At 42.2% G+C, this 25,342-nt stretch overlaps 1 protein-coding gene across 4 annotated transcripts in view; it reads left to right on the top strand.

Annotated features, from left to right (window-relative positions):
• BRINP3 (BMP/retinoic acid inducible neural specific 3) overlaps positions 1-25,342 on the top strand; it is a 416,465-nt gene that overhangs the window by 3,415 nt on the left and 387,708 nt on the right. For 3 of the 4 annotated variants that reach the window (XM_075936746.1, XM_006127774.4, XM_075936748.1), the window contains one exon: positions 17,231-17,516. In XM_075936746.1, coding sequence (XP_075792861.1) covers positions 17,281-17,516 — 236 coding nt within the window. In that variant the 5' untranslated portion in view covers positions 17,231-17,280. Of the gene's footprint in view, positions 1-766; positions 1,465-17,230; positions 17,517-25,342 lie in introns of those variants that run through there. The other variant, XM_006127776.4, reaches the window with a different exon arrangement.

Raw genomic sequence — 25,342 nt, forward strand, 5'->3', positions numbered from 1 at the left:
AAGGCGCAGAGAGGCGAGGGGATTCCATTTGCGCATCACCTGCCAGCTCTTCGCTGAGTGTTTGCGCCCTGGTAGGCAAGGCGGGTATTACTGCGGTTTCCCGGGGTAAGTGGCACCCTCGCCGCCCTCAGTGGGGCTGGGTATCGGTGAAGGTACAGCATTAGGGACGCTGACTTGGTTAGATTACGTGGAGTTGATAGATGGCGGGAACGCATCGGAAATAAAAACTGGCATAGGTTGGCCCGTGTGGCTTTTTATACTTTACTGGAAGCATGAAACCCCTCTGGATATACACACCAAATAGAGCAGTACAAGGAATGTTGCCTAAACGAGCATGTGCAGCCAGCAAGCATGAGGCACGCTTCATAGAGAAGGTTCCCAATAGCCTTGATGCTCCATTTCCAGCGTTCAACAGTTCCGCACTGACCCAACAGAGGAAGCCCGCTGCTCACCACCCCACCCAGAGAGCTCCGAAAAGCTGTCGCCTCGCTCACTAGCCCGAACCCCTCCCCGTCTGGTTTCGTGTGAAAGGGGCGATAATGCGTAAATAAACTTAACTCCGAGGCGGGGGGAGGGGCTGCTATCGCCAGGTTGGTTTCCTTTGTTGTTTCGCTGCCAAAGATCAGCATCGTCATCCATCACCATCACCATTCCCCACCAGTAGTTGCATGGATCCCGAGCTCGGCTCCTGTTCAGACCTCACCGGGGGGGGGGGGGGGGGGGGTTGCATCTTGACATTGCGAGCGCTAGACATGGGGGGAGCAGGTCGTAGGGGGAGTTGCGCGTCTCCGTTATACACCCAATTCACTAGTATCTAGATCGGGTCATTACTCTGTTTGGTCTCTATTGAACTCTTGGAAGTTTCGCTTTTCGTGGGGCGGTGGAAGGCGGGGAGACCTGGGGAGAAGGCGGCAGCAGAGTGGGCGCCCTTTGTCGGGAGAAGAAGAGGTTCCCAGGCTGAGTTACTTTTGCAGCCAGGCGGTGGCAGACTCTTGTAGTCTCTTGACGGCTGGGGTCCTCTTCCGCTGAGTCCCTCACCTTACTTCGCATAGCTTTGAGGGGCACAACCTCCCCGCCTCTCCCCCCCTCCCCCGCTTGAGAATTATCCTGGGGATTTGTTGCCTGCAATTTCTCTCCAGAAGCGGAGGATGTTGTCAGTTTGTGTAAGCTTGCCAAAGCTACGTGCATCCGGCCAGAGGTAGTGCACAGAATACCGAGGTACTGTCTGGGGCTGACCAGAAAGAGTTAATAAAGATTGCAGGCTGCTCCCAGCATGAATCCTATGCGTACCTCATAGCTGTACTAGCCAATCCTAGGCAACAGCGGTATGGACTGTAGGATGGTGTAAAAAGCAAGGTAAAGAAAATTGGATGTAAATTGTCACAGCATATTGGATCACAAGAATCTGGGCTGCTTTGGCTACTGACCTCTGTGCACTTACTGATCATCATGCGGTTTTAGCAGGTAAGGGTTTCGTTACCAGCAGTCTATAGTGTCTTAGTTCTGCATTCAAGTGCATTTGCCATGTACATTTCATTAAGGATTAATTGCTTCCTGCCCTGAATTACTTCTTCACAAACTATTACATATCATTTCGTTTGGGTTGATTGCACCATAAAATTGTTACTCTTCTAAAAGGGGGACTGGGGAAAACTGTAACATGATATAATTTAGTGTGGGTGAGTTGTTTTTTAAAGCTGTGTTTGTGTTAAATGTTAATGTCCTTTAGACAAGAAGTAAGCATATGGAAAGTGTATTTCTGCAGTAAAGTAATTCATGACTGGCATAAAATATTATGAATGTGCTGTGTGAAAAATTGTTCTCAGTATAGTATTGATATCTTCCACAAATTATACCACATGGAAGGTCAGTTTATAATAAAAGAAAACTTATAATAAAATACTTATAATAAAATAAATCTTTTATACAACCTCAGTTAAATTAAGGGCACACAGCTGTTTAGCTGGATCACAAGCCTTAGAGAAGATACTATAATATATTATTTGCTAGAAATTCTCATGTCTAATTTGTCTTTTAAATATTGCACAAGAGAAAGAGGTTTTAAAAACAAAAATATCTACTTTCAAAAAGTGTAACTGTCACATTAAGAACATGTGGATAAATGCACATTAACAATGTAAGGAATAATTTCAGCATCACGGGTGTATAATATTATACTTTAGGTAGTGTTGTCAGTGCTCAAATTTGAAGTGTATCACAATTCAGTTATTAAAAAATACATGTGAGAGCATAGTTGTATGTTTGAAATGAAGAGACCTCTCTGAAAATAGAAAGGCTTGAATTGTAGTGTAGGAAGCAGTACTGTTGCATTGCTCTCTGTTTCAGATATATAACAGTTTCATATACAGACTAAGTGAATTTTTTTTCCCTGAACCATTTTCTCTTTAAATCTTGTATATAATTTTCCAGGGAAAATATTCAGTGTTATTTCCTGTAGCCTTATAACCACCTGCATCGAGAAGAGCTAAGTCCTACAACATACATTTAGTTCAATGCAGTTTCTTTATTTGTAGAGTTCACTCATGAAATGTTGAAGCATAGAGAATGAAAATGTTATCTAGCAAGCATGAAAACAAGTAGTTTTACAGATCTCACTGCAAACGGCAGCATTTGTACAACTAAAAAACAACCACAACAACTTGAGAATTTTCAAGTAATATAACCACTGTGGTCTATTCCTTGCATATTCTTTCTATTACTTAGTATCTGAGTTCTAAAGCAAATAATGATGCTAGCCCACTATCTGTTTATGCCAACTTGTGCTTGAGAAGTTTCTTTTAATTTATATAAATGGTAGTGATTTTCCACTGCTCTCAAAATATGGAGATAAATGTAAATTAATGGAACTAAAATGGTTGATTTCAAGTGGGTTAGTTTGAAATCAGGTTTTCCTATTTCACTTTGATCAGTCTAAAAAAATCTATTTTTTAAAATTCAATGGAAATTCATTTTTCTAAAACAAATAGAAGCTTGTTTTGCTTCAACAGTAGCTTTCACAAATCTAAAAAAATTAGGAGAAGATTAAGGACATGTTCAATTTATCAGAAATATTTTAGTTTTTATTCAGAAAACAAAAGGATGTGTATTTATACATAATTTCTAGAAATAGTCAATATTTATCAACTGTCATATGTAACCTCCAGACACTTTTTCTTTTCCCCCAAAGACATATATCTGTAAAAATCAGATATAATCAGAAATTTCTTTTGGGAGTGAAATCACCAGAAGTACAGATTGATAGGTCTTTATAAAATATGCTTTCAGGAAGATCATGTTAAGAAAGGCTATCCTATGTGATTCTTAACATGGGTAACTTCATTTTAGGAGTATGTCTGCTCTTAATGAAAGGCATAGTCTTGCGCCATTAAAACTGATAGGAGTTTTGTTGCTGACCTCACTGAGGGCAGGATCGATCACCTAGAGTATCATTTGGAATAATATGTGGATTTAAAAATTAAAAACACCACATTACATGTTGCATATACACTGGTAACAGAGGACTTAATTGGCATGAATATTATTAAAAGAGACCATAAGTGAAGTCTTATGGAACTGGTCCTATTGTTTTAAGTCACACTGTTCAAATGACGCGTGATAAATTATAATACTTCCATTTATAGCAAAAATACATTAAAAGCCTCATTTTCACTAAGCCACAAGTGCCCTCTGAATATCAGGACATTACATTGTAAGGGACATTGAAAGTAGCATAAGTCATAAAGTTTTTTAGCCCTGAAATTATTTTAAATAGACAGATATTTTTCATAATGCACTGGGCTGTATATTGGCATCAGTTTTAAACGGTACCCCACTGAAACGACTGGGACATTGTACTTAAACCCAGTGTCACCATATAGCCCATTATCAGAAAGAACCAAGGACATTCACCAGAACATTGAGGCTTTATGAGTTTCACTAATGCACTTTTTACAAAGGCCACAGATTTTTTTTCCATCTTCAAAGGAAAATTGACCAAGTGATATATACTGTTAGCTCAATTAAGATTATTAAACCATAGTGGTTTCTCTTATAATGAGGTGAGATCCCAAGGCTCTTCAGTCAGGTGTCTTTGCTGAAGCAGCCACATTAATGGTGATTAGAAAATGCTGCACATTTGCGGTAACACCTTCATTGCCAGACTTCCCAGCCACCTGGCTAATAAGAAAAGCAGTTTTGTGACATCACTCTTACTTTTGCAATATTTATTGGATGTAGTGAACAAAGGCCTTAAATCTAGCACTATTTGGATTACTACTGAATCATTCTGAGTTCATATTATTCACTGTAAAATGAACTAACACAAATAATATTAATCGAGGCTAATTTATATCCCTTTCATTAAAACCAGCACTTACAAAGCTTTATTTATAGATCAAGTGCACTGGGCTTGAATGACCAATAACCAAAATAGCTCTAAATTTAAAAAAGAGAATTTTAAAGTGAATCCATTATTAACATTAGCTAAGTTTTCCACTACAAATCTCTGTTTTTAAGGAGCTCTTAACTCAGACATAAAATATATAAATTGTGGCTGAATACTGAAATTATCATTTGAGATGTCAAACTGGGAGTAAATTTTTAATTCATTTTTTAAAAATAAAGAATGATCACAAGTCACTAGACTTTTTGATTTTATATAAGAAAGAACTTATAATTCTTTTCATTTTACATTTTCAAATTAATTTTTGCAAGTCCTTAAGACAAAAGCTAGAGTGATTATTATATTTTGAAACACACACAGACACATACATATTTTATGGTCACAAAATGGGATGGACAAGCAACCTGAACATCTGTTTATCTTCAGAACATATAAAAGACAGTGTAAGATTCTGCTCACCATTCTCCCATTGTGCTTGAACCCTGAACTGCAGGGCTCACTTAAAGCTCAATACTGAGTGTGCATCATTTTCACTGGGAGATGTAAATGCTTGGTGCTTCCTAGGATCAGATCTTATTCCTTAACTCTGAGCTGAGACATCTAACAAGAATACCACATAGTGAGAATTGTATCATTGTTAGTATGATGAGAGGAAGACCCATCCAATAGGGAATGGACTAAAACCACCAACTCTTTCACATACAGTTGTTGGATGGTAATTACTTTTGTCATGAGAGCTCTGCACAGATACAACATTTGTATCCACATCTGCAAAAATGATCTGTGGGTGCAGATACCCATGGATATAAAGTGGATATTCACAAATTTGCAGCGTTCTAGTTAGAAAAATTGTATCTTAATCTGTAATCTGCAAAAATGAGCCGTGGATATCGTAGATATAAAGTGGCTATACATGCATTTTCAGGGCTCTATTTATCACTATTGACCTGGGGTATGAATTTGAACTATCAGTGGCTTAAAAAGAGAGAGGTTTTGTACTTCATTAGATACTCTTTTAGCCATCCCATTGCATATATTTTAACAGTTTTCCTCACATTGACTTGAGAGGCAGAAACACTTCATTTTTTATATAGTTATTGATAGGTTGGACAAATATCTGTAGGCAGGTTTGTCTTCTTCATTAGGCAAAGTCCATGGAGGGGGGAAATCCCTAATTACAATGGAAAGAAAGCAAGCAAGAAAGCAAGCAAGCAAGCAAGAAAGCAAGCAAGCAAGCAAGCAAGAAAGAAAGAAAGAAAGAAAGAAAGAAAGAAAGAAAGAAAGAAAGAAAGAAAGAAAGAAAGAAAGAAAGAAAGAAAGAAAGAAAAGTGATAGTTTTAATTAAAAAATACCACATGCGATCAGACGTGTTTTATTATCTAAACTATAAGTCCTTGTCTCTTCTTCTTAGAAAGATTAAAGATGAAATATCAGCTTTCAAGTATTAACTGTAAATGTCTGTCCATTAGTGCTTCTAAGTAAAATATCTGTATTAGTTGCATCATATTATGATTGGTATTACTGCTGAATTACAAACTATTTTAAAACCACCTTATGGATACATGGTGCAGTTTAAATCCCATTTTTTCTGCCACTACAGGAAAGAGTCTCTTTCATAAGTCAAAATTGTTCAACTACAATAGAAAATACAATTTACACAACATGATTAACACAATTCAAGAACAACAGGAATTAGGAGCCTAGAACAGCACACACAGTACAGACTGCCCAGTTCACATGACATAATTATTACTTCTAATCAAGCATTTTATATCGTCATCCTGAGATGCAATTAAGTCAGGCTGACATGCTGAGATATGAAATTTTGCTCAGTCAGCCATAAAGTTCCATTGCTTAGAGCCATAAAAAATTAATAACTATAATGTGAACATTTAAGAGCATCTGGACATTACCCAGCTGTAGGCTTATAAAACCACCTCTTTTCAGCTAGATAGTTAGTGTCAATAATCCAGGAAAAGGAATACAAACAATTCTGGAAAATCAAACTAAATTTGCAGATCATGAAAGACAAATACCTACATAAGAGCACCTCACTTTGACATAGTACTTTTCACCCATAGCTCTCAAACCACTTTACAAGGGAACTAAATTTCACCATTTTGTACATGAGGAAACGGAGGCATGGGAGGTTAAAATGACTTGTCCAAGATCATCAAACAGACCAGTGGCATAACCAGGCATAAAACCAAGGGGATAAAGTCACTAACTGCCAAGTTAGGTACCAGCATCCCAGATATATGCACTACTGATCCTAAACCCTGTTCAGTTTCTGCCAAACTCTATAGGCACCTACATTAAATTGTGGCAGAAGTTTAAACAGTAAAAGGTCCCTAGGTGCCAATGTTCCTCCCTCACTAAGAATCTGGGTGACTATCTCTTGTCTAAGACCATGGATTCATGAATCAAGGGAAGATAGGAGTTCCTACAGGTACCTCAACCTTCAGGGTTCAATCCACCGGTTCCTTTGTGAATCTAGTCCAGCGTGCTATGCCGCATCTCATTAGCTGTGCTATAGCGACGAGGAGTCCTGTGGCACCTTATAGACTAACTGAAGTGTAGGAGCATAAGCTTTCGTGGGCAAAGACCCACTTCGTCAGATGCATGTAGTGGAAATTTCCAGAGGCAGGAATAAATATGCAGGCCAGGATCAGGCTGGAGATGATGAGGTGATCCAATCAAGGAGGATGAGGCCCAATGGACACAAATCTGATATTAGGAATGGCAACATACAAAAACCTGTAGGGGAACACTTCAATCTTCCTGGACACACAATTGCATAGCTGTGCTATGTGTCCTTTAAGTGTGAGGATAGGCTAGGAATCATGTGATGCTGTCTAGGAAGAAACAGCAGAAATTTGGCCATCTGGTTAAGTGATGTATGAACTATGTGGTCAAATTTTCTGCAGATATAAATGGGCACAACTCATTGGAGTTTTACTCTTTTACTGTAGCAGACAACTGGACGCATAGTTTGTACAATCAAGTAGCATATCTGTTTTGGACTTTGGAGTCAATTTGGATGAAAGGGACTATAAAGTTTTGTTTTTCTTCTGTTCATAAAATAAAAAATATATACTTGGAGCAGAGGGAAATGTGATGCAAGAAAAATGAGACATTACTGAGACCTGCACTGCTGTAGAGGACTTCTGACTGACTGTGAAGCCTAATAAGAAATCCAGGGTTTGACCTGCCTCACCTGAGAATGAAACCAGCCAGACTGAATGTTTAGCAAGAGACTTCTAGAGCAGATGACATTCCTATTAAAGTAGAGGATGATGTCAGTTTCTTGCACCACATCACAAGAATACCCCAAGCAGAAGCTCAAACTGAACAACTCATCTAACTACATACACAGACACACACACACACACATATATATATACAGGACATTCTGGGGCACCTTTAGAAACAAGAGTACCAGGATAATGGGAGTAAGTACAATAATATCTGAGGCTATGTCTACACTACAATGTTAGTTCGAACTAACAGACATTAGTTCGAACTAACATTCATAGCCGCTACACTAGCGCTCCGCTAGTTCAAATTTGAATCGAACTAGCGGAGCGCTTAGTTCGAACTAGGAAAACCTCATTTTACGAGGATTAAGCCTAGTTCGAACTTACTAGTTCGAATTAAAGGGTGTGTAGCCCCTTAATTCGAACTAGTGGGAGGCTAGCCCTCCCCAGGTTTCCCTGGTGGCCACTCTGGCCAACACCAGGGAAACTCTATGCCTCCCTCCCGGCCCCGGACCCCTTAAAGGGGCATGGGCTGGCTACGGTGCCCGTGCCAGGTGCAAGCCTGCCAGCACCCAGCCAGCAGACCCTGCACCTGGCACGGCACAGAGCCACCCACCCGATGTCCCCCAGCCCACCCCGTCTTCCCGGGACCAGGCTGGCGGCTCCCAGGAGCTTGCCCTGGACCGCAAGAGGCGGGCACCTTCTTGGGCTAGTGCGGACATCGTGGACCTCGTCCACGATCTCCACACTAGGCACAGGAAAGTGGCCGTCTAGGGCAGGAGAGCTGCCAGCCTGGCCACCCAGGAGCAGGTGTGCATGAAAATCAAGGGGGTCCACTGAGACCCCCGACCCTGAGCCCTGAGCTTACAATGTCCGTCCTGGGTCAGACCAAAGGTCCATATAGCCCAGTAGCCTGTCTGCCGACAGCGGCCAACCCTAGGGACCCTGGAGGGGATGGACCGAAGACAGTGACCAAGCCATTTGTCTCGTGCCATCCCTCTCCACCCTTCCACAATCTTTGGGCAGGGACACCACTCCTACCTCCTGGCTAAGACTACTCCATGGACCCAACCTCCATGACTTGATCTCACTTCCCTTTAAACTCTGTTCTAGTTGTAGCCTTCACAGACTCCTGCAGCAAGGAGTTCCACAGATTAACTATTTGCTTTGTGAACAACAACTTTCTCTTACTAGTTTGAAGCCTGCTACCCATTCCTTTCCTTTGGTGTCCTCTAGTCCTTCTTTATGGGAACTCATGAAGAACTTTTCTGAATGCACCCTCTCCACTCAACCCCTGCTTTGAGAGACCTGTATCCTGTCCCCGCTCCATCTCCTCTTTTCTAAGCTGAACAGTCCCAGTCTCTGTAGCCTCTCTTCATCTGGGACCTGTTCCCAACCCCTGATCATGTTAGTTGCCCTCCCCTCTCCCAGCCTCTCTCTTCCCCTCTCCCATCTCCTTTTCCCAGTCTCCCCCAGTTTTGTTCAATAAAGACGGAGTCAATGTTGGAAGAAACATTATCTTTATTTTGTACATCAATAAGAAGGGGGGCTAGGGAAGGGTAAGTGGAAGGAGGTGAGGGAGGAATGGGGTATGAGCCCCCGATGGGGAGGACTGGGCTGGCTCTGCGGGCTTCTGGGTGTGGAAGCTCTCCTGCAGCCCCCCCGATTGCCCCCTCTCCCCAGATGGCAGCCTGCGGCAAGTGCAGCCGGGCTGATGGCCGAGTGGTGTGATGTGCCCAGTGTGGGTACTCTGGGCAATCCAAGCCAGGACTGCTTTGCAAGCGGGGCACCCCTTAGAACTGTCTGTCCGGGGTGGGGGTCGGGACCCTTTTAGCGCAGCCCTCGGCTAGCCTGAGACAGCATCTCCACGCTCTAAGTCCTCCTCTGATGCCCTGCCGGCACTGCTTCCGGCCATCCTTAAGCCCTGTTCAGGGTCCACTCAATGTGGACTTGCTAGTTCGAATTAGCAAAACGCTAATTCGAACTAGTTTTTAGTTCTAGACGCGTTTGTTCGAATTAGCTTAGTTCGAATTAACTAATTCGAACTAAGTTAGTTCGAATTAGCGCTGTAGTGTAGACGTACCCAGAGTGGGTGGACAACAGGAAACATGTTGCAGAAGTTAATTAATTAAGCCTCACAACATTATGTGAGGAAAGTATGATTTTATGTATGGGGTGTGGAGATAAAGAAAGGTTAAAGGAATTGTCTAAAATTACTCAGTGAGGATACATCTACACAGCAGGTCTAAAGCTGAAATAAGCTATACAACTTGAGCTATATCAATTTTCTAGCTTAATTCGAAATAGCTTATTTCAGGTTTTGGCACTGTCTACATAGCAGGAAGTCTGAAGAAAAGCACTCTTCCTCTGACTTCCCTTACTCCCCATAAAATGAGGGTTACAGGAGTTGGAGTAAGAAGGCCTCCAGCTTGACCTTATTTCTACATTATATTGAAATAACTGATTTCTGTGTAGACGCAGGCTATATTATTTTGGAATAGCATCAGTTATTCTGAAATAACACTGCTGTGTAGACATAACCTGAGTGAACTGGGCTCTAATCCAGGAGCCTTCTACTACAATCATTTTTCTTCTCCCACATGATTTCTAGCATATGTAGAAAGCTGTTGGTCATCCAAACTTTTTGCTTCAGGGCTTGATCCAATTCCTGTTGCTGTCAATGGGAGGCTTTTGGTTGATTGTGTTGGAATTTAGATTGGATCTTTAGAGTAGAAGACACTTCGTATAGCTGGTCCACACTTTGAGATGACAGGAAAATTTCCTTCAGCTGAAATTATGTATTCAGTTTAGAAACTAACATTGTTTGAGCAGATGGATAGAAATTAATAGACCAGAACTGTTTTGTTGCTTGGTGGTATAGTTTCTTACATATGCCCATGCTTATATTTGTATATGTATGCTTTTCACAAATATGTGATACTTAATAAGTATGCTGTGCCAGAAAACTCTTGGCTGTGATGAAATGGTTATGAATGAGGTTGATATTAGTCCAAGAGTGGGCAATAATTTTTGAGTGGGGGCCACTCCAAGAATTTGGAAGGTGGTTGAGGGTCGAACTCTTCCATGATATGAATGGAGGAGGTGTGGGGGTCTGGGATGGAGGTTGGGTGCAGAAGGAAGCTTGGAGTAAGGGAGAGAGTTTGGGTGAAGGAGGCAGTTGTAACCTGGGGCATTGGACCACGGTGCAAGGGTTGGATTGTGAGCTAGGGCAGGAGGGGACTGTAATCTGGGATAGGGATTGGGGTGCCAGATCTGGGAGGGGATATGGGTGTAGGTGGGGAGGTAGAGGATTTGGATATGTGGAGCAGGGGGCAGGAGTAGGGGACAGAAGTTGGGAAAGGGCAGGGTTGGAGTGCCAGAGGCAGGGTCTGGCCAGGAGATAGCATCCTGTTCCTGAATCAGCCACCTTGCCAGCCAGTGTTCCTCCTAAGCTGCACGGCAGCACAACTTCCGGTCAGTCAGCTCAGTTCACAGAGTCCTGAGCCTCTGACTGGGTGGAGCTGACTAATCACCTGTGAAGCTGTGGTGCAAGACAGTTTAGAGGAAACACTGCTGCCTGCCCTGCCCCTGCACAGTCTGGAGCCAAATGCTCTGGAGCCCCTTGTACTTTGTGGCTGCTTGTTATTGAAACAGACAGCTCCCTATTGTCTAGTTTCTGGCCAGAAACAGGGCAATGGATCATGCTGGGGGCAGGAGCAGCTCCTAAAGCTTCTCCCCTCCCCTCCAGACTCTCAGTTTTTTAAAGAACAACTGACCAATAGCTGCATTTCTAAGAGGTGCGTGGATGGGGTGAAGCTAACGGGGAACCCGCTTGGGGCTCCCCGCAGCGTCAGTGGACCAGATCTGGTGGCTTGGTGTGCTGGATCTGGCCTGTGAGCCATATTTTTTGAGCTTGTATTAGTCCTTTGTGTTCTTCTGCTTGTAGCCTTAATACTTAATGTAGATTGAGATCTTCTCTGGAAAGCATTAGGGTCTCTGTCAATTTCCAACACAATACTTTCAATGCATGAAATGGAGAATATAGCCCATTTTAGAGTTTATTATCTAGTGTTTAGAAACTTCCAGCTAGCTAAAGCATCTGGAGTTTGGCTTCAAAACAGGTGTCCTACAAATCGAATGAGTGAAAAACATCTCTCTACTGATAGAATTTTCAGTAGTGCTATACCCCACAGCAGCTAATTGCCAAATTTCATAGATTCAGGGTTCAGTATGCTCTCCTTTTGGAAAGAAGTCCTATCCAATTGCTGGATCAGAAATAAAAGCCCTGTGTAGTTAAATGGATTTAGTGCTGTGGTGATTCTGGCTCCGTTGATGATCATAACCAGAAGGCTGCTTGCATGTGTATTCAATGATGTGGGCCCAATGACCACAGCAGACCCCAAGAGGACCCCCAAAGACCACAAACCGGATAAGGATCGAAGGTACCAGGCCAGGTTTATTGTTAAGCGAAGTACAGTCATAGTTGTCCGTAGAATCTACTGAACCACTACACACATGTACTTGACACAATGGAATGACTCAATCAGTGGGAAATTTCCACTGCCCCCTAGGTCATCCAAAGACTGTCCGCCAAAGACACCACCTTATATACAGGTACAAAAAACTCACACCTCATTGCTGATGTATCAGGTTGCCACCCTTTGATGTTGTCAGGTTACCACCCTCTGACGCTACTTAGATACCGCCCATCACCCTGTACCATATGGTTTGATTAGATCATCTGTCATTTTAGATCCATTCCTGAACCTGGGTCAGTATCTGTGAGGAGTGGGTACCAAGGTCTTTTTTAATGAGTTGGTGGTACCATGTGATTTCAACTATGACCAGTACTAATTATTGTTCTGCACCTGGGCTTATTATCAATTAGTATTTTGCACTCTCAGACCTGTTTGTATCAAGTTCAGTGAGCAGGGACCTACCTCTTGCTCACAGCTTAGCTTTGCTTTAGGTTAGCCATATCTTGTCCATTGGTAGCTAGACCTCAGGCCTCAGACCAGGCCTGTGCTGCATGGGCTTATGTTTTAGACCTTCATCTTACTACACCCTGCATTGGTCCAAGCCTTGTATCAGTGCCAAAAATCCTTTATTTGTTTCAGTATGCTTACACCCCTGTCAGCATAAACAAACACCCCCAAGAGATAGTGTTTCTCTGAAGTTGTTTAGAATCCCAGGTATAATTCCTACCACATAAATTACAACACAATCCCACATGACCCAATGATAAATCTAATACATATGGTATGGAGTTGCAATGTCAGTCATACTAATATTGGCTGCATATCAGTTTGCATTTAATGCCATTGGTTGAGTATTCCTTATGGTTTGATGAAATTCTGGGCCTTCTGCTGCTGTCCCTGTAGGATAAGTTCCTAGCATTCTCCTTTTCCAAGAGAGATGGTGCCATTTCTATTATAAATATCCCAATAGTATCTGAAGCTTTACTTACAATATATGGGCCAGATTGTGAATGCCCTTTGAGTGGGTGCCCAGGGAGCTGCCATGAAACCTTTTCCTCTGCCCTTGTCAACCTGCACAGAGACCTCAGCAGTAGCACTTCTTTGTGCTCACCACTCCTTCCCATCTAGTGGTGGGAAGGAACCCCCCCTTCTTTGCAACAGCTTGCAGAGTGTATCTGGTGCACCACCAGCAGCAATCTTTTCTACATAAGAGCAGGGTGAGAAGGATGTTGTTTACATGAGGGACGAAGCACCAAACTCTGAAATATGGTTATAATTTCATACACCTCACAATGCTAGCATTAAGTTGGCAATTTCTGTGAGATCCAGTAGACCCACTCCACCTGCGTTTGATATCAAAACCTTTTAACTCCATGAGAAGAGGTCAGTAACTTTAGAAAAAGGTTCTCACATTGCTTAAACACCCAAGGCGTAAAGAATTGCTTTTATACAAGCAACATCCCCAGTGCCCTTGTGAGCATGGAAAGCTAAATAGAGATTTAATCGGGCATGCCTTTTATGCCTCCTAGAATTTGTGTAAATACAGATCCATAGGGCTTTCGAACTTGCACATGCTATATGGCTTTGGATCAGATAGTAGGGTGTATGCCAGCTCAGTTTGAACTCAACACTGGAAAACATGACCAAAAAAAAAAAAAGACTTTTGGTTAGTATACACATCCCCTTAAATATGGACATACAATTTCCCCATAATTTATTTGCATTCTATCTACCAGATGCTTAGATAGTCATAACTGTAGTATTTAAGAGTATCACATCAATAATTGATTTTATGCTCCTGCATTTGTATGAAGCGGGAAAGTATTGTTCACAATGTAAAGATTAAGGCCTGACTCACCAGTTTGAATAAATTAATTTTCCTATTTATCATATTCACCTAATTAGCCCCTGCAGTGTCTGTGAGCTTCACAGCCCCCTGTGAGATGGGGAATTATTATGGCCCCCATTTTACAGGTGCACAGATTAAATCTACCCTTCTATATGATAAAGGAGCTCAACCAGTGATCATTATAACTGCTTGTTTTTCATTCTAACAATTAAAAACCTTTTTTCATTTCCTACTCCCATCTGGAACTATCTGCAATAGGAGACTGTCCTATGATGCCAATAGGAGACTGTTCTATGTTCAGATGAAGGTGGCTCCCTGTGCAACATAGTTCCTTTCTTCACTGTTCACTGGGGAGTCTTGTGAGCTAGCTTGGTGGGGATCGGGAGGCCAGGTTATTGCTGCCGAAATTACCCTTCTTGAAAGAACATTACTATAATGGCTTCTGTGCTTAGCCTAAACTGGCACTAAGAGTTAATAGGAAAACATCTAGAAGCCACATGGCCATAACAACTTTTGGAGGGTGGGAGGGTCAAGACTGCACAACTATAAACTTTAGTCCTTTAGTATCACTTTCATTTTCTTCTGGCCTGGACTGGATACCAGGGGCCCAGGGCTACTATGTGGTGCCTCCTAGGCTCTGGGGCGGGTGCAAAATAGGAAGTTCAGAATATGGGAGAGGGCTCCAGGCTGGGGCAGGTGGTTGGGATGCTGGGGAGTGAGGGAGAGTGCTCACAGGGACTCCAAGCTGGGTCCCAGTGATTTGGAGCGTGAGATGGGCTCAGGACATTAGGAAGTGGTTGGGATGTGGGGCACTTACCTGGAGTAGCTTCCCAGTCACCTGCCTGCCCCCCTCAGATACCATTGGCTGCCATTCTCAGCTAATAGCAGTTGCAGGAGCACAGCCTGCAGTGAGGAAGCACATGGATGGAGCTCCCAGTGGTTTCAGCTCCACTCAGTTAGGGGAAGGAGGGGAATGGCAGCGTTCAAAGATGCACCCTCCTCTCTTAACAGACCAGGTTGGAATGCAGAGGCTTTAATGGCTGTATCCAGGGCCCCAGGCGAAGGAGGCCCTGCAAAAAGATCTGCACTTTTGGGGGCCTAGAGATCTTTATTTGAAATATGAAAATAGTTTCATTTACTTCAGTGAAATTACTTATGTGTTTGAAGTTAAGCATATTCATGCCTCAGAGTAGGTCCCTTTGGTTATGGTTCTGTCCTTAGGTTGTAGGGGATCCTGGAATCAAATCTGCTATTGCTCCAGGATCGAGCTAATTGGTTTCCTGTAGCTGATGCATTTATGAACCATACCTAGGACATTCTAGAATAATTAATATACTGTCTAGAAAAAATGCATGGAGCATCTTTAGCTAGCTACAGCACCTCTCTTATAATGGACTGATAATTAGAAAATGTGTAACTGCAATACATCTGTTTTACATGAAAATATACTTCATTTAGGAAATGTTTGTAGAGAAAGGTATTGGTGTCAACCATAATACTTCTAGCCAAGATAAAAAGTTCACAGCAGGGGCCTTTGTAAAACTGATTGTAACAACTTCTGTCATATTTAAATGTGAATTAAAAGGATATTTCTCTTTGTAAATATACCCAGTAGAAAATAAAAAGACCAATATAGACCCAAACTCTATTAAATTCCATGCAAAATGAACTGAGGGTAAAAGTGTCTCAGAGGGGTAGCCATGTTAGTTAGTTTATATATATCTATAAAATCAATCTAGGTACTTTTATGGTCCACTGCACAATAATGAATGGATTTTATCCTCACAGAGACCCTCTGAATAAGAAAGGCATTTTCCTGTTTCACAGATAAGAAGCTAAGGCACTCAAAGATTAAGTGACATTTCCATGGTCATACTGAAAGTTTGTGGCAGAACCAAATCTCTCCTTTGTTCTGTTCACTAAACTAGCCTTCCTATCTTTTATATGCATGTGCTATTGGAACACTGTATGCCAGTGTTAATGTAGCCTACACACCTTCTGGGTGTGGGGCAATGTCCCACCTTGTGGCATTAAGACCACTTACAGAGAGACTAATTAGTCTGCTCTACAGTCTTCACTGAGTCTTTTAGCTCATGTAGTAAAGGCTTGTGCACTAAGCTCTAGGGCAGGCCCGGGCAAAATAAAGCCCAGGGGCTGGATCCATCCCACCAAGCCCCCAGATCCAGCCTGCGGAAGCAGTAGGGAGCCCCAAGCAGTCTCCCCTGCTTGCCCTGCAGCCCAGCACGCAGCTCAGAAACGCATCTGTGGGGTGCTTTCCCTTTGAGTCCGGAGGGGAGGGACGAATATTCAGATGCTGCTGCGGCCCCCCAGCACAATCCCATTGGCCAGTTTCTGGACAGACACTGGCCAATATGAGCTGCCTATTTGAATAATGGGCAGCCACAAAGCATAACCCTCACTCACTCAAGCACTTGGCCAAGCAGGCAGAAACATTTTAAGCTCTGCAAGTCTTTAGCTCTGCAGGTAGGCAAGCAGGCTGGTAATTCTCCTGGAAAGAACCTGTCTCTGGCACCTCAGGCCCTCCCTTCCCCAACCCTCTGCCTCACACTCCTGCGCTGCTACTCCACATGCACCCATAACCCCTCCCAGATCTGCCACCCCATCTCCTGCCCGAGATCACAATTCCCTCCTACCCTCGGTCACATCTCAAAACCCTGCACCTCAATTCTCTGCCTTAGGTCACAACCACCTCCTTCACCCAAACTCCCTTTCAGATTCCATTCTTCCTCCTGCACCCCAATCCTTTATCCCATGCTCCCTTCTGCACCCAATCTCCATCCCAGACCCCACACCTCCTCCATTATAATACCATGGAAGAGTGCAGCCCTCAACCACTTTACTCCAAAATCTTAGGAGTGGTTCCCCATGAAAAGTTATTGCCCACTCCTGCTCTAGGAGTTCCAGGTTCAATTCCACCTGTTCATGTTACATTAAGCAGCAATAACTTCTCCTTTGCTTGTCTGTGGTTGTTTTAGGAAACATTCATACATCTGCTGGAGGTTTCCATGCAACAGGGAAATAGGCACTTTTGATGTCTGATATGTAAACAAATTAGTGTTACAGAACACTGAGAAACTAAACTATGTGCTATTAACTAGCTTAGTGGGTTTGTGTTAATATAAAATATAATACAATTAGAGGCTGTGGTCTCTGTAAGCTGAAAGGAAACTTGTATCTTCTTCCAAGGAATGTACTTATCTAATTGACTGTATATTTTGTCTAGGTGTTGAGGGAAAGCTAAGAGAATGAAGACTCTAAGTCCACAGTGGAAGCATGATATGGCGATGCTGTGCTGGTGCTGAATTGTTCTCTCTGATGGCTCTATGGGAGTGGATAGCACTGAGTCTTCATTTCTGGGTTTTAGCGGTTGCTGCTGTTTCAGATCAGCATGCCACAAGCTCCTACGATTGGCTCCTCTCTGATAAGGGACCCTTTCACCGCTCACAGGAATACACAGATTTTGTGGACAGAAGTCGACAGGGATTTAGCACACGATACAAGATTTACAGGTATGAAGCAAAAGGAAGGCAATTACAGAGATATCATTCTTAGAAGTTGTATATACAAAACAAGTTTGTTTTTTAAAGGGAAGGTATCAGATGAGTGAACAAATTCAGAGAGATTAATTGCTAAAATATATATAGGGCAACTTTTTCATTATGTATTTTGGGAATGCCTGCTTATTCTATTTTGACTTGTTTTTAAGAGATTTTGATGACTGATAAAGTTGATCTGGAAACAATTGACAGCAACCATCTGTTCCCAAAATTCCTGGGCTTGCCTCCAAAGTAACATTAACTTCTAATACTATCCTTCGACATTAATTTCTCTTCCTTAATTACAGAGGGTCAGATCACAGCACCTTTTTTCACCCAGAATTGTACTTTGCTCCTTGAACAATCCCATTGATTGAAACCAATGGCAAAACATTGGCTTCAGTAGGGCCACAATTTTACCCTATCTCAGTATGAGTAGCTTAAAATGTATCAAAGTTTTTAAATGCAGATTAGCCTGTGATTTCAATAGTAATTTTTAATTTTGGATTTTTCATCTGTTATGATCTGATTTTCCACAATAAAGAGCTGTTATTGTTAACTGTTATTGACTTTAGCTGTGGGGTGCTCAGCCCTTCTGAAATTTGGCATTTGTTTTTCATAATTATGGCTGAATAGAAAAAAATAGAGGCAACCAGAATTAGAGGCCAGTTTTGAAAATTCAGACTTCACTGCAGAATTGCTTTTGCTGATTGTCTGGAGCCTGCCAGTCCTCCACTGTGCTGAGTCAACACTAAGAACTACATTCTTCTTCCAGTACAACAAAATAAGCAACTCAGGTCTTACATGAATCAATATGTTATCTTTGCGAGGGAAAAGGGAAGTAAAACCGTGAATACATTGGGATAGGTTTGCCAGGTGTCTGGTTATGAACTGGATAGTCCAGTATTTGACCTTTCTGTTCGGGAAACAAATTGAAAAAATATAAATGAGAAAATATAAATGTATTTTCTAAATAAGATGTAATGCAGATTGTGATGTAATGTCAAGTGTGTCCGGTATTTTTGTTGAAACCATCTGGCAACACCATTGGGATGGTAGAGAACTTATGGGTAGAGGGAAAGAAGGGGAAAAATGGGGCCCAGAAGACAAAGGGAAAGGGAGGAAGTCTAACAGAGCAGACCTTTTCCCCTTATTGTTCTATATATAACCAGACATTCTTCACCAGCCAAGGGAAAGAAGCTGTCAGCTTCTCCCATACTGCAACCTCCTCCCCATCTCCACTCAAGCCCAGAAACCCCAGATTGCCACCTATTTTGTATAGATTGTTCTGTGATAGTTTCCAGCACTTTTGTAAGCAGGAAGCAGTGGAGTAGGGAAAGGGAAAAGGTTCTATATTTATTTGCAGGTGTGTTCAATCAAATTGCTGGCAACTTGTAATAGGTTTAGTATTTTGAAGACAATACATTTTGTATCCTGACTATTTTCTTTTTCTTTTTTCATGCACCAGAGGGTGCTGTGTTTCAGGTCCATTTTTTGCTGTAGGATCTCCTGCAGCATAAAGAGAAATTAAAAACATTTTGCAAATAAAAAATGATTCAGAAATGTACCCTGATGAAATAGTCTATCTCAACAGAATACTAGCACTCAATATGTACTGCATTTTAAGAGCCAGTCATCAAACCCAATCATATAACGTCTGAAAAATGCTTTTTATTTGTAATATTTACTATTAGTTAAGAGTGAACCAACATTATCTTGGTAAGAAAATGAAAGAACTATATTATAGTTCAGTCCTTCCAATAGGGTATGGATAATATTCTATGTTCGACCATCTTTAGGACTACAAGAAGCTAAGGAGGGTTTTTTTTCAGGGGGAGGGGGTCCCGCCTCCTCTGAGCCATCATTATAGAAACATTGTCAAGTCTGGCAGATCTGTAATCAGATCGGTCATATTTCTTTGAGTTTGTGGTTGTACAGGCAGTCCCCGGGTTACAAGGATCCGACTTACATCGGATCTCTACTTACAAACGGGGTGAGACAACCCCGCACTAGCTGCTTCCCCCCAGCAGACCAGGGAGATGTGAAGCTAGCGCCACCCCCAGCAGACCAAGGAGACGCGGAGCAGCTCTTCTCAGCAGACACCTCAGCTTGAGAATAAAGGACTGAGGGAAGTGAGTTGTGGGAGAATAAAACTGAGCTCTGGAGAAATGTTTGGCTAGAGTTTCCCCTACAATATGTACCAGTTCCGACTTACATGCAAATTCAACTTAAGAACAAACCTACAGTCCCTATCTTGTACGTAACCCGGGGACTGCCTGAATTTATATTGCTCCATCCCTCAGAGAGCAGGGTTTGTGCATATTTCAGTACCATGCTTATTCCCCTCAAGAAATGTGCAGGCAGGCAAAACAGAGGACTAGAACATTAAGAATTATACTGCTGAGCAGCAAGAAATAGAATTCTGTGAATATCAATTCCCCAGATAAGAAATTGAACTGGAAGGTTTCCTTATAACAGTGGTTCTCAAACTGTAGTCCACGGACCACTAGAGGACCACGGCTGCCTTCTAGGTCTGCGGCTTGAGCTCAGCCCCCCGGTTCCTGCAGCGGGGAGCCTGAACTGGTGCTCCAGCCTTGCCCTCCCTCCTCCCCCTCACGAGGTTGGAGTACCAAAGTTGGCTTCTGGCCGGGGGGTGAGGAGGAGAGAATGCCCCGACCCTCTCTATGAGATCCCGATCATGTAGAAGAAGTGCTCCCCCTGACTTTGGGGAAGAGCAGCTGCTAGCACATGAGGAGCAGCTGCAAAGACTAAAAGTCAGATTGTATTTTGGAAGGTAGTTTCTGCACTGCAGGTACAGAACCAGCTGTGGCAAACACCAGCTCACTTTCTATCTCTGCTGTCCAGATCCCCACCTGCAGCAGGGTCAACAGCCACCACAGGCTTGGGGGAAAGGTGTGAGGGAACATGGCTCTGTACCCCCAGGAAGGGTCAAAGCCTTGGGCAGAAGGGGCAGAGCTGAGGGTACTCAGCCCTTAGTGCCCCCAGCCCTCAGAGCAAGCTAAGTAGTGCTCCTGTTTCAAAGGGGCCCAGAGCACCCAACTATAGCTGCTGCTACCAAAATGTCAAGCCCCTATGCAATTGCTCTCTTTGCCCTCTCTCATTGGTGGGCCTGCCCACCTGTTAAATGGAAAGTGACCCATTTGATCTCTAGTGCTACACGCCACATACTTACGCCAAAACTGCTCTACTCGGTTATCATCTAATCAGCAACAGCCTAAAGCTGACCTGAAGTTCAGATAAATGCATATAAATGAAATACTCATAATCAAAGTATTCAGCTCCTGGAAATTTGCAGTCTGTGATTAATTTTATTTATTTTCAAAAATCATAGAATCATAGAATCCTAGGACTGGAAGGGACCTTGAGAGGTCATCCAGTCCAGTCCTCTGCCCTCATGGCAGGACCCAGTACTGTCTAGACCATTCCTGATAGACATTTATCTAACCTACTCTTAAATATCTCCAGAGATGGAGATTCCACAACATCCCTAAGTAATTTAGTCCAATGTTTAACCACCCCAACCTAAACCTCCCTTGCTGCAGTTTAAGCCTGTTGCTTCTTGTTCTATCCTCAGAGACCAGGAAGAACAAGTTTTCTCCCTCCTCCTTGTGATACCATTTTAGATACCTGAAAACCGCTATCATGTCCCCTCTCAGTTTTCTCTTTTCCAAACTAAACAAGCCCAATTCTTTCAGTCTTCCTTCATAGGTTATGTTCTCTAGATCTCTAATCATTCTTGTTGCTCTTCTCTGGACCTTCTCCAATTTCTCCACATCTTTCTTGAAATGTGTTATTGATGGTGCCCTTTTTACTTATGGGTGGTATTTGATGAGGAGGAGAGGATAATATGTTATTTTTGTTTTCCAAAGATAGAAAAATTATATCATGACTAAAATTCTGTTCTGTTTTCCATGGAATATTTTTCTTTGGCAGACTTAGGAGATGCAGTAAGAATTTAGAATAAATGAAAACTCAATTAAATAATTATGTTTTCTCATTTTTATATTTGTGTACAATTTTCTATTACAATCATGTTCAGAATAAAAAAGAGATCATTCATTTTATCCAGTTTTTCATCTTTAAATAAACCCATTTAATGCATATTTATAGAAACAGTAAAATACTAGAGAGTAAAGACATGATTCTGTGCCATTAAAATCAGTAGAAGGTTTGATATTAACTTGAATGGGAGCAGGATCATGCTCTCGTAGGCATCCTTCAATCCCAAAGGATCATAGGTCTGCGCCCCTATTGGACTGATTCGAGCAGCGTCTTCTGAGGCTGTGCAATCCAATCCGGGAATGGCAGTCCTTTCCACACTGTGAGCAGCAGTAGGCAGATGTCGCTCTGGTATCATGGGCACGGATCTTCCTGAGGGCTCTTTTGTCTTCCACTTCCTTCGCCAAGGTAGTTTCATACATAGCAAGAGCTTCCTTCACTCCCTTTTTCCAGGCATACTTGTCTAAGGCGAGCAAATGCCAGATGTTCGCACTGAGAGAGTGCTGAGGTCACGCTTGCACGTGTCCTTATAGCGCAATTTAGGTCGCCCTTTTGGCCTCTTTCCAGATGCCAGTTCACCAAAGAGAAGGTCCTTCAGTATTTGGCCAGCCAACATGTGTGAGACATGGCCAAGCCAGCGCATACGCCTCTGTTTGAGAAGGGTGAACATGGAGACGGTGCCCGCACTCTCAAGCACTACGCTATTGGGGATCTTGTCCTGCCATGAGATACTGCGTATACGCCTAAGGCAGCGCATATGGAATGTGTTGAGCCGCTGCTCTTGTTTTGAGCACAAAGTCCATGTTTCACTGGCGTACAACAGTGTGCTCAAAACACAGGCTGTGTAGACCTGCACCTTGGGGTGTACAGTGAGCTTATTATTGGCCCATACTCTCTTCGTCAGCCTGGAGAATGTTGTGGTGGCTTTTCCAATGCGCTTGTTAATCTCGCTATCAGATGACAAGTTGTCCGAGATCATAGAGCCTAGGTACACGAACTCATAGATTACTTCCAGGTCGTAATCTAACACACTTATAAATGGCTCGTTACCCATGCTTTGGCCCCTCACCTGGTCTTCTTTAAGCTGACTGTGAGGCCAAATTCCGTACATGTGTCCACAAAGCGAGTTATGAGTGACTGCAGTTCCTGCTGAGTGTGAGCAGCAATAGCTGTATCGTCAGCAAAAAGGGAACTCCCTTAGACGCTTCGTAAGCACCCTGGATCACATTCTAAATGCCCCCCAAATACAGAATTATTTAAAGATTGACAAAAGGATAGACCACTGAAGTGTCAGATACCAAAAAGAATGGGATTTTACTCTGACTAGTGCTAGCTAAATGGAGCTCCATGGGAACATTGTGGCTGTCTGATAAATATTGTTATTCAGCTGAACTCAAGAATATTCATTGAGTAAGAATCTCTAGTTGTAACTAGACAAGTTAGATTTGTTTGAAAATCATCTCTCTCATGTCAGAGAAAAGATCAATTATAGTTGTTTTGTCTATGCACATTTGTCCACATATAAGCTTAAGCCCACAATACAATTTAACTTCCTTGAGTGTCCACTATTTTAATTTTTATTGCTCATCAGGTTCCCAAACTACTTAATCTACCTACCTTTTAGAAAATCATGTTTAACCCAGAACACATAAAATCTCCAGAAACATACATTCTAAAGTCTAGAGATACAAACACCAAAATTCTCTGCTGATGCTTCTAATTTTCCCCCATTTCCTAATTTTGTTTGTAAGTCCAAGTATAAAGAACGAATCAGTTGCACAAGCACTCTTTTCCCACTGTAAACAAGTATTCACTTTGTCAGGAAAGGTACTGGCTGTTATAAATCATACAGATAAAGACAAAGCTTGGTACTGCGTGAGGGGTGCATATTAACTAAACCCATTATTTTATATAGAAGGTTTCTAACCTAAGCAGAACAGACACATTTATAAGGACAAAGGTGTAATTTCACTCTCCTCTTTATTTAGGTTTTAGAGCAGGGTTTCCCAACCCATGGGTCGGGACCCATATGGGTCGCCATTACATTTCAAAAGGGTCACCAAGTGTCTCCCCAGGTGGCTCTGCCCTCCCTCCTCCCCCTGTTTTTGAATTGCCTTAGGTCACCAAGTCTTCCTGAATTGTCAAAATGGGTCCCCATCTGGAAAAGGTTGGGAACCACTGTTTTAGAGGGTATAATGACCAATGAAAATAAAGCAGGTACACGAAGTAGGGAAAAACAGTGTTAGTGCTTGGCTAGTTGTTATATTTTAGTCCATTAATTAAGGATCTGTGTGTACATAGGCAAGTGACCTGATTCTGCAAATGTACAGAGTGCTTTCAACTACCTTAACAATAGAACACAGGGCTAGAAGCTAGCACACATGTAATTTGTTGTACTCCTGTTGTTTGTGGGAACCAGAGAATAATCAGTTATTGCAACTAAATGTATAGACTGTGCCACTAAAAGGTAGACATTTTCTTCACTGCAGTATAATGTTCCTTATAATTCTCAATAGGAAGTTCCACACATGCCATGAACAAATGTAAGTACTGCAGAGGGTGAATCTCTCTCTCTCAAAGAGGCTCTGGGAGACAGACCCATAGTCTCCTATAGACAACCACCTAACCTCAAGATGATTCGTACCAACCACCACAGGACATGCCACACTAATACCAACCCTGGTACCTTCCCTTGCAACAAACCCCGTTGCCAGCTTTGTCCACATATTTATTCTGCTGATACCATTATTGGACCTAAACAAGTGAGTTATAAGATCAAGAACACATATTCCTGCGCATCCAGAAATATAATCTATGCTATCATATGCCGAAAGTGTCCGTCAGCTATGTACATTGGACAAACATCTCAGACACTTCGCCAAAGGATTAATGCCCACAAAATAGATATCAGACAAGATCACAAAGAGAAAACAGTTTCTTGCCATTTTAACCAGAAAGGACACTCTCTCAATGACTTAACCACCTGCATTCTGCTACAAAGACCTTTTACATCTGCACTTGAAAGGGAATCCTCTGAACTGTCATTCATGTTAAAATTCGACACTTTCCAACAAGGACTTAACAAACATTTGAACTATCTCACCCATTACCAAGATAGTTTCCCCAATTATCACCTCTAATACCATTAACTCACAAACATCCCACTCTCCCTACCTCTAATATCATCAATTCACAGACACTTACCTTCCTTCCCCCCCCCCCCCCCCCGCATCCCCCTCCTGTTCTGCAATGTGATTTGTCCTTTTCATATTTGTTCATTTTTTTTAATTGTATCCTTTGGTATATATGGTTGTGACTACTTTCTTCCACTATTTGATCTGAGGAAGTGGGTCTGGCCCACGAAAGCTCATCATCTAATAAACCATCTTGTTAGTCTTTAAAGTGCTACATTGTCCTGCATTTTGCTTCAACTACCCCAGACTAACACGGCTACATTTCTATCACTATTCTCTTTTGTGTGTGTGTGTTAGCATGTGCGCGTGTGCGTGTATGTATAATTCATGGCAATTAATCTGCTGAGATAGCTCAGAAATGTGCTGGCTCTAAATTAGCTACATTGCTGTACTGATATTTTATGGAATTTTTCTTTTTGTGTTAAATAAAAGTTAAAAATTGTATTAAGGAATTTCAACTTTGTGCTTTGTTACTGAGTACTCACATACTTGACAGTGTAATTTATGCAAATCATGAGCTAGGGAAAGGGAATCTAAAAATCAAACAAAAGGAAAATAGAGAAATGATAAGAATGGAAAGAGTGT

Source organism: Pelodiscus sinensis, chromosome 9, assembly GCF_049634645.1.
Source record: "Pelodiscus sinensis isolate JC-2024 chromosome 9, ASM4963464v1, whole genome shotgun sequence".
Taxonomy (NCBI): Eukaryota; Metazoa; Chordata; order Testudines; family Trionychidae; genus Pelodiscus; species Pelodiscus sinensis.